General features: G+C 39.7%; 1 protein-coding gene across 4 annotated transcripts; it reads left to right on the top strand.

The window, feature by feature from the left end:
- The first annotated feature begins 302 nt into the window (after positions 1-302).
- fam219b (family with sequence similarity 219 member B) lies at positions 303-9,438 on the top strand. 4 transcript variants are annotated; one of them, XM_017466455.3, is made up of 7 exons: positions 303-523; positions 1,404-1,501; positions 1,750-1,858; positions 1,967-2,060; positions 3,104-3,178; positions 3,364-3,406; positions 5,072-9,438. In XM_017466455.3, exons 2-7 carry the CDS (start codon positions 1,442-1,444, stop codon positions 5,222-5,224), a joined length of 534 nt encoding a protein of 177 aa, XP_017321944.1. In that variant the 5' UTR covers positions 303-523; positions 1,404-1,441; the 3' UTR covers positions 5,225-9,438. The 4 variants fall into 4 exon arrangements, with proteins under 4 accessions (XP_017321944.1, XP_017321943.1, XP_047011209.1 ...); XM_017466454.3 differs by having other exon boundaries at positions 1,271-1,501; XM_047155253.2 differs by having other exon boundaries at positions 310-523; positions 1,271-1,501; positions 1,754-1,858.
- Positions 9,439-9,762: the final 324 nt, after the last annotated feature.

Below are 9,762 nucleotides of genomic sequence, written 5' to 3'. Positions count from 1 at the left end.
TCTGTTTTCCTAAACCGGACAAAGTCTGCAATACTATGCTCACTGTTTGTACGTCTTTGTCTAAACATGGCTGAAACTGCTTAATTAAATCTTACCGTCCTGTACTCTGTAAACCTGTATTGGCATAAAATAATGTTATTGTTCTTGCTGTGTGTGATTCATTTAGAAGATAATATAATCCATTATGTCCATTATAATCCATAATAATCCATTATGTCCTTTTGTAGATAATGCATATTCTGCACTGCTTACCAGAAAGAAAGAAAGAAAGAAAGAAAGAAAAAAACCCTCAAAAAGCTCGTAGGTACGAATCGGCTCTCATGATTCACCTAAAAGAGCCGATTCAAAGATTTGACTCGTTTGTAAACTCAGCGTCCTGTGGTTGTAAACATGAATTTCGTGACTGGGACATGAACCATGACGTGACTGTTGGGTTTCTGCTTTCGGTTCCAACATGAACGACATCATGGAGGAACAGGAGAAGGAGCAGGATAGTCTGGTAGCCGGGTCTCCGTCAATGAGGGTAAGTTTTTATTATTGTATTTTATTTCTTTCTGCAGAAGCTAGCTAGTTATGCTAAGTGCTTTGGCAGAAGTGAAGCGACTAGCTAGCTAGCGCACCGACCGTTACCTTTAAGAAATAACATTAGCTGTAATCATTTTTTAAATCATCATCATTATTATTATTATTATTATTATTATTATTATTTGTCTTTCCCAGAATTGGTGTAGTAAATAACATCAAATCATAAAACAAGTCGTTTGTGAAAAAACTAAAACAAGCAAGCAAGCAAATAAATAAATAAATAAATAAAGGCTCGTGTTAGCAAACGACTAGCGATGCTTTTATTATTAACCTTTATATTAACCTTTATATTAACCTTTTAATATTTATATGTGGAAAAAAAACCCCACCGGAAAGTAATAATAAATAATCTGAAAGTTTTGTTCCGAGATTTCATGTAATATCGCGATATTTCGTTTTAAGACTGAAACGAGAACATGATCTACGTAATAAAGGTCTCCCTTTTAAGATTGCAGTAGGTTCAATTCATTAGGATAAAAACATTTTGGGGTAATTAAACTGATAATCAACAGAAAATGCATTTTTCCATGGCTCATTTTTGATGATTACTAAGGGTGCCAATATTTATAGAGGGATATTCCTATGGAGCTTTTTTGTGTATTGATGTACTACATACATACATATATAAAAACAAAAAAAAACATCGTTACAAAACGTAATAAAATGGCGATTGTATCCTGGTCAGGGTCGCGGTGGATTTGGAGGAATACCGAGCGTGACGCAGGAATAAACGCTAGATCGGACATCAGTCGGTTTCACACCTTCGCGCACACACGATTACCGGTTCACCTTCAGACATGTTTTTTTTCGGGAGGTAGGAGGAAAACCGGAGAACCCAGGCAGACCCGAGGAGAACATGACGACCAGCTGTGCAAAGCAAGAACATCTGGAATGTTCCTCACTCTTTCCATATGACGTACTGTATAACAATTTTTAATAAATTACCAGCATTAATGAGGATTGGGGGGGGGGGGGCAATCGGTAGAGATTTTCCAATCCCATTTCTACTAAGGAAACTGAATCGCTAGTTTTTCCAAAACATTATGGAGCGACAATTAAAGAACGGGGTGAAACGGGCTGCTGCGCTTCACTGTATTAAAGATATTTGCTGTGCAGATTGTTTATTTATTTATTTATTTGTTTATTTATTTTTATCCCTCAAAGGCAGGCAGTAGCAGGAGCGTCCGAACGAAGCCGGCTTTGGATGGAGGAAACCGAGCGGTTGAGAAGAGAGGACCTTATATAATGGCCAAATCGATAAACATGAAACTGCGTGAGTAGAAGCTCTTAAGACATTCCTGGTTATCCCGAAGGACCTGCTTTTCTATAGTCTAGGTTAGTTGAACCTGACGACGTTACTCCGTTGTGGATATTTCCTCAGAGAGACCCAGAGAGATGGCCAGGAGAGTGTTTAAGAAGAAAGGCTTTTCCTCTGGCGGAGCGGTCATGCAGCAGCCCAGGCATGCAGCGAAGAAGTGAGCGATACGATGTTCAGCGACTCCTTTAGACTAATAACCGTGATGAGTGATGTATATTTTCCTCACGCGAGCGTGTCTGTGTGTTGATCGAGCTGTACAGTAGAGCTCGTTTAAAGGTAAGAGTTTCTCTACTGCGTTTCACGTCGCTGAACTCTGGGTCGAGAAGACCGCGCCGAGTTCCCGCGTTTGTTTCTGGTCAGAGGTCGAACGCAGCGTTAATCGACAACCTTCGGGCCAATCGGAATCGAGAACGTCACTGCGGTTATACGTTGCGACGAAGCTGTTTGGGAACAAATCTGAGTTTTACTGAACATGGTTTAGTGACGGAAAATATTCTGTCAGGGGACTATCTGATCTGTCCGCTTACACGGCAGACGCACGTATCAGATTTATTTACACGTATGAACGAGGCCTGAAATGGATCAGAAAATATCGTAATCCATGTGTTTTTCCCCTGCTTACACGTTCACGGGTCATATCGGATCTGTGCCATGTGGGAAGGGAAAAATCAGAATTATGTCGCTGTAACCATGTAGTGTAAATGCGGATTAAGAGCCGGGGGGGTAAACTTTTGAGCAGGATGACTGGTGTAAATCGTTATTATTTTGTCTTCTGGGATACATGTACGTATCTTATGGAGCTTCTAAACGCCGGTACCAAACGGAAAAACAAATAAGAACTTTAAACAAGATAATAATTTGCACTGTTCAAAAGTTTACACCCCCCTGGCTCTTAATGTATCTTGTTGCCTTGTTGAGCATCGGTGAACATTTTCACCTTTTTGTTTAAGGAAACACTCCCAGGAACATCTCAAAATAGTAGCACAAAAAAAAAAAAAATCTATATCTGTGTTCATAGGAAGATATTTGTGAGGACGGAGGTTTGTGTGTTTGTTTCATAACTAAATCTTTGTGAAACCCCGAATCCATCCATGCTGAACTGGTTTTAAATGTTCTTTCATAATAATACTGTATGTTGTATTGTTTGTTTGTTTGTTTTCAGTAATGCGTTTAAACTGGGATTTGTGTGGGTTTTTTTAGTGTGAAGTTCAATAAAGGATACGCAGCACTCAGTCAGAACGCAGAAGATCCACTAGTGTCTCTGGATTCGGACAGGTAACCGAGCACGCCGTTTCACCTTCGTCATTTTTAGGGGTTTATTTCCACATGACAGCAGTAAACCTTCATCTGCTTCATCTTCCTGTGCATCATGGACCTGAATCAGCTGAAGTGTCTAAGAATTAAAGTGTGTAATTCGTGCAAAGTGTTTCTGATTCGTTTCCCAACTGTTTCTCCTTCAGTGACGTAGAGCTGGAGTATTCATCCGGATATTCCTCGGCAGAGGTAAGACACGACCACGACCATGACGACGACGATGATGATCACTAACTCAAATGATTAACCGCTTTGTCCTTTACCAGTAGTACCTGTAGATAGGAAGTTAGTGAGGATTCAAATCACGTGACACTCTTTAACCTAGATTAAAGCAGAAGAACTAAAGATTTGACGTTTTTCCTACAGAATATTTCTTCTTTTTTTTTTTTTATACATTTTTTTCCCATAGTCTTATATTGGAGCTATAAAGTGAACTTAACTGACAAGTAACGGAAATCTGTCTTACTCCCAAATCCATAAATATACACTACCGGTCAAAAGTTTAGACACACTCGTTCTTTATTTTTATGATGTGTTTCCACATTTTAGAATAATAATAATAATAATAATGAAAGAAATAAACACGTCGGCACGATTATATTTTTTTTATCTACAACACATTTAATCACACACCTTCAGATCAAAAGGATTTTAACATCATGAGAAACATTTCAGTCGAGTGTCCACAAACTTTTAACCGGTAGAGTGCGTACCCAGATCATCTTACATCGGCTTTAACTCTTTTTACCAGCGGTCTGTTTTAGACGTGCCTGTGTTCAGCAGTGAATTTATTAGTGACGTCACACTCCACAGTCGTGGTTAATGGCTCATATGAAAGTAGACTCTTAGGGTCTTAGGAATTTGCAGTTGTTTTTAATTTTTTATTTTTTTTTACCTAGCCTACTTGGTTTAAATGTTATGATTTTATTGTGGCAGTTGTATACGGTGTTTTACTATCAAAAAAGCTTTAATTGTGCTGTCGGTTTTATCTCTGTACCAGTGTTATTGTGTAGAGGTGTGAATTGTTTGCCCAGCAGGGGGCTCCCTCACCCTGCCGATTTTTGAGAACATGGCGGCTTCCGATTTTTTTTTTAAAGCGCGCTCAATTTATCATTATTTTCTCTCGGGATTAAATCGCGTAGACCGAACACCTCTGCGACTGTTTAGTTTGCTAAAATTTCTCCTATCACTATATCGTGTTCATGGGAAAGTAACTGCCAGTTGAACTGTTATTAAAGGAAATGAGATTCCTACGTTCACACGTGCAGCAGCTCCCTGAACCCAGTTTATCATCCATCAGATTGTTTAGGAGGACGAGAACAAAATGTAAGCGCAATGATGATAATAATAAAAAAAAAAACATGCGTTAATCGGCATGTCGTACCCAAATGGATATTAGGAACAGCAAAAACACGAGGGTGAGGGTTTTTTTTGCGTTGTTTATTGTTTAAATAGGTGTGACAGAAATGTACCTGTGCATTTTTCTGCCTGAGCGGGAGAGGCATTAGTGGAACTACTTTATCGTTGACATTAACCTGCAGGTTTTCACTACAGTTCCAGTTTGAATCTTTAGGCGGTGTGGTGTGGAAGACATGTTTTGGACTGAGATAGACTTCCATTACTTGTTAACAACATTAACTACTTTAGCTTTGCACTGGAGCTACAAAACTAATGCCAAACAGTTATGAACTTTAGATGCAGCAAGGGAAATTGATGTTAGTAGATTTTAATAGTAGGAGTATCTGGTGTTAATCCAGTAATGAGATACAGATTGGATTTTCTGTTGCTACAGGCTTAATGCTCATTGTATCATGTCTCTATGTCTCTCTTTTTTTAAAATTTTTTTCTCTCCAGATCCATCCAGATCTGAGCCGACAGTTGCTGAAAGACGGATACCGACTGGACGAGATCCCAGACGACGAGGACCTGGACCTCATTCCTCCCAAAGCCATGGGTTCCTCCATCTGCTGCTGCTCCTCTGATGGCCCGTCCTGCTGCCTGCAGTGAACTCTACCGCAGCGCTTTTCCTCTCGACAGCACCCGCGCCGCAGGAAGCGAAACCCCCGCCTTTGAAAAGGAAACCGTCGGCGAGGCAAGCGCACGTCCGTGTCGCGGCGCCACCCGACGTTCTCCCGCACCGTGTTCCTGCGGCGATGTCACTAATCTCATCCGCATCCTGTTTTCTCGACAGACGCCCAGAGACGTCCTTAACTTTGCTGCTTTTTTTTTTTTTAATTGTTGTTGTAATGCAGTTTTACAGAAAGGTCACAGCGTGCGAGCGTAGGAATAGTATCGAAGCGCATGTCCGTCTCTCCATGATCTCTGTGTACCGCATCTCTAGCGTAACCAAATTTCAGTCCTTGTCCGTGTTACCGTACAGAGACAAGACAACCAAGACAACATTTTACACGATACGTGCACTTTCCTAGAACACTTTTTAAAAAAAAAAATTTATTTATAAATGTCGAAAAACTCCAAATCTGTGTAATTGATCGTTTCTGAGACGGGACTGGCGTTTCAGAACTGCCGAAAACGAACGTAGCCCAAAGTAAACACAGAAGTGCCTGGGTTTTGATTTGTTTATAAATCCAACAACTCCCTTTTTAGATTCCTGTGATATGCTTTTCAGCACCAGGAAATATCCAGATGTTACAGAGTTAAGGTAAAAAAAACAAAAAACAAAACTAACCTATTAGACTAACCTATCCACCTGAAGTCCAAACCGTCCTCATGCCAAACTTCAACTGTGGTTAATTTCATTCCGGTTTAATTCCCGTCTAGTTCGGTCCTTAAACCCGTCAGCGCTCTTGCCTCGACTCGATTTTCATTTTCGTGTGAAATATAATCTAAGGCTTTGACCCAGCTAACATTATTAACTATAATGAAAGAATAGTTGAGGATGTTTATTAGGGATGCACTGAAATTTTCAGCCAAAAATAGTCAAAAAAGGAGAACCAGCTGGTGGATCCGGGTCCGATCCTCCTCCTCCCCCTCCTCCTCCTATAATCCTATCTCTAATCCCTGACCCAGACAATGCTGTTCAACTCAAAACAGCACATTTAACACATTATCCAGCCTGAAAACACTGACTTATCTCCACGCCCTGGACTAATAATTACTTGACGTCCTTAATCTAAACAAGCCCCTAATTAGTTCGGTTTGGGAACAGAAGCCCAGGATGGAGATCCAGAATGTCACCAAACATTTCGGCACAAAAACATAACACGAGCTTCGTCCTGGAGGACGTAGCGCTAAAAAACAGGCCGACCCAGTAATCCCTAACGTACCCGCCCGGAGGTATCTTACGTTTGTTGCGATTACTGATGGTTGTTTTGTCTCGTGTGAAGCTGGGGAACAACTTTCCCACTTCCAGCATGTTCATCACACACTTGAAGCTTTACATTAGTATAGCGACAACTTGACCGACGCTTTAAAGTGCTGCACCGCTCTGACTAACCAGAGAGCCGCCTGGAGAGGGCAGTGTTTACCTGTTTGTTTTCTCTTTAGGTTTTAATTGCATTACATGTTACTGATATGTGAGGGGGAAAAAAACATAAACCAGCTATCTTTATATATATATATATATATATATATATATATATATATATATATATATATATATATTATATATTTAAACCATTAGTATTGTATTCCGTTTGTTTTGTTGTTTTTTTTGTTTTGTTTTGTTTTTTAACTCTGTTTTATTCATTGTGTTTTAATAGTGGAGAGGTTTGTTTCACCGCTCATCATGGAATTTAAAGGTGAGGTTTGTGCTTTTGGGATTTTGTTTACATTTTTCAGACCCAGAAATTAGCTCCGCCCCCAGTTCATGAGACAAGTCACGAGGAATACGTGGAATTTTTATTATTATTATTTTATTATTTTTTTAAATAAACAAGGGTTGGTCTTTGTTAAAGAGAGGACAAGATTCTGAGATTCACCTCACAGGCAGCAGAGGGCACTACAAATTGCAAACAGCTCCTTTAAATCCGTTTGAACCAGTGATCTGTTGAATCAGACCTGTTCTTGGACTTCAATCTACAGAATTTATTTCTAGCCTGAGTTTCACACAGCTGATCTGGAGTCTGTGTGTGTGTGTGTGTGAGTGTGAGTGTGAGTAATGTTTTCTGAAACAGATTGACGATGACCGGTGCTTGTCCGTCCCCGAGTGTTGTAAAGTAGATGATTCTGAACAGGAGGCAGAAGCCTGTGATATCGATCCCACTAACGTCACGTACTAACGCCACCGTGTTTCACTCCACTTCAGATGCTTGGACCCGTGTGTCGCGTCAGGCTCATGTTTGGGAGGTTTGTGAAGCGCACAGTAATTAAACGCCACAGTCTGTCTGTCATCTGCACGTGCAAATGGTTTAACAACAAAAAAAAGAAAGGCGTTTTTCCGTCAGCCGGCTCACGAATGAAAATAAATAAACAAATAAGTAAGTAAATAATAGCCAGGACGCACAATCTGCTTGCACTCACGGGTGGACCAACCTGAATCGGAGGGACGGGCTGGGGGACGTCGGGATATCACTCATCACATGCTAACGCCACCATGTTTCATGCCACTTCAGGTGCTTGGACCCCCTGCGTCGCGTCAGATTTTCCCTCCGATAAAAATCCAGCTTCAGTGAGCTGCACGTTTCAGAAAGTATTTCAGACTATAGGAAAATAAACCAGGACAAGGAGCAGGCTTGTCTCTTAATTGACCTGTAAGTGACACTCGTTTTTGTTTTCCTTTCACTTTATACTGGAAAATAAAAGTAAAAGGAAGATTTCCTAACGTCCCCTGAGAGGATATAAGGGATTTGTGTTGTGTAGTGTTTTATGTTTAATAAAGGAAATGTATTAAATAAATGTTTGTGTGAGGAAAATAAGAAAGGCACGTGCTTGAGTAGCTAGCTATGATGTTATTTACCGTGTGTGTGTGTGTGTGTGTGTGGATATAACCGTTGCAGTCGGAGCACCGGGTGCACTTTTCCTCTCCTTCACTATGCAACTAATCGGACAATCTTTTATTCTTCACCCTCGGAGTAGCAATTATTCATCGTTACTCAGTCTCACACGCAATAACTTCGCTTTGTTTTTGATGTCATTGTGGAAAAACACTCATTTTTTAAATTTTGATCTACACGTAAAAAAAACACAACTATATAAAGACTTTTGCAACGATAGTAGAGCGCACCTGTATAACATCTGGCTTTTTATTGTAACTAAATCGGTAATCAGTATTTGAGATTAAAATATGTTTTGAGGTTATGAGTGAGAGAGTACTTTTCATTGTGCAACCACTTTCAAGTTCTGTGTTCTGGAATAAACATGTCCTTAAAGAATAAAAAACTTTGGGGGCCGCTGTTGTAGGAAAATAATCGACACCCGTGTGTTGCGATGAAGCCCGGTGACTCGTACCACCCCGAAGCCGATCGTTTTCAACCGACGGCACACACGGAAGCGCTTGATTCCTCTTATACAACCGGAATACGTCCATGATTACAGATATGTATTTATTATATATGTCCTGCACAGTTTAACTCCTAACCACAATTAAATCTGAAACGGCTAGTCAGGGTCTTGCTAAGCATACCAGAAACTTCCAGGCAGGTGTGGAGACAAGTTGAAGACTTCAACTTCCGGACCGGGTTTGGACAGCCCTGGTATAGATGGTTCAGTTAGAAACGCAGGCATCAATCATATGGTTTATTTCTTTATAATTGCTACAGATATCGTCTTGCCGATGACTTTATACTGCTTTCTTTGGACACACTTAGTCTAGAAGATCCAGTAAAGGCCCTCAGATGATCAGCAACATGTATTCATCATCACAAGACCAGTCCAGTCGCTTGGATCCATTACCTCTATCGCTGTGTTATTACATTGCACCACTAGGTGGCGGAAGTGAGTTAGAAATGGTTCCAGGTATTCAAAGTATGATCACTTTTTTAGGCTTAATCTTCAGTTTTAAGTCTAGTCTCATTGTTTTTTTTGTTTGTTTTTTTTAATCTTTCCAGCCTTCTCTCTCCCCCTTCCCTATTTTAATCTTTTTAGTTTTATTTTAGTTTTTAATTGGATATTTATTCATCATATAATGTTATATTAAATCTTTTCTTGTATTAAATGGTATATCGATTGCCATTTATCCTTTAGCTGTTTTGTATAATTGTCACTTTGAACTGCTCGTTGTATGAAAGGTGCTATATAAATAAACACGGTGATGACGATGATGATTATTATCATTATTATTTTTCCATTATTATTATTATTATTATTATCCTGAAGTTCTGTGTGTGCTGTGCCTGTTTCATGAACTATGAAACTGTGCTCTGTCTGTTTCCAATTAGCAACGCCGTTCATTTTTAGATCTAATTATACTGTCACGGTGCTTATTACCCGAGATTATAATCTGGGATTAATAGCAAACTGGAGATGGATACCATTCGCGTCTGCTGGAGCCCAAGACGGACAAAATGCAACACTGAGATTAAATGTTCTTGGTGATTGATATATATAAAATATACATAATTATTTATTTATTTATTTTAAATAAC

Source organism: Ictalurus punctatus, chromosome 4 (assembly GCF_001660625.3).
Source record: "Ictalurus punctatus breed USDA103 chromosome 4, Coco_2.0, whole genome shotgun sequence".
Lineage (NCBI taxonomy): Eukaryota > Metazoa > Chordata > Actinopteri > Siluriformes > Ictaluridae > Ictalurus > Ictalurus punctatus.
This window is presented reverse-complemented; position numbering and strand designations above follow the sequence as displayed.

What these genes read in the sequence shown, in the direction of transcription:
- fam219b (XM_017466453.3), top strand. Translation starts at nt 455, where the DNA reads ATGAACGACATCATGGAGGAACAGGAGAAGGAGCAGGATAGTCTGGTA. An exon ending in CCCAGGCATGCAGCGAAGAA is followed by an intron (nt 2,061 to 3,103) that starts GTGAGCGATACG and finishes GGGTTTTTTTAG; the next exon opens with TGTGAAGTTCAATAAAGGAT. An exon ending in GTGTCTCTGGATTCGGACAG is followed by an intron (nt 3,179 to 3,363) that starts GTAACCGAGCAC and finishes TTTCTCCTTCAG; the next exon opens with TGACGTAGAGCTGGAGTATT.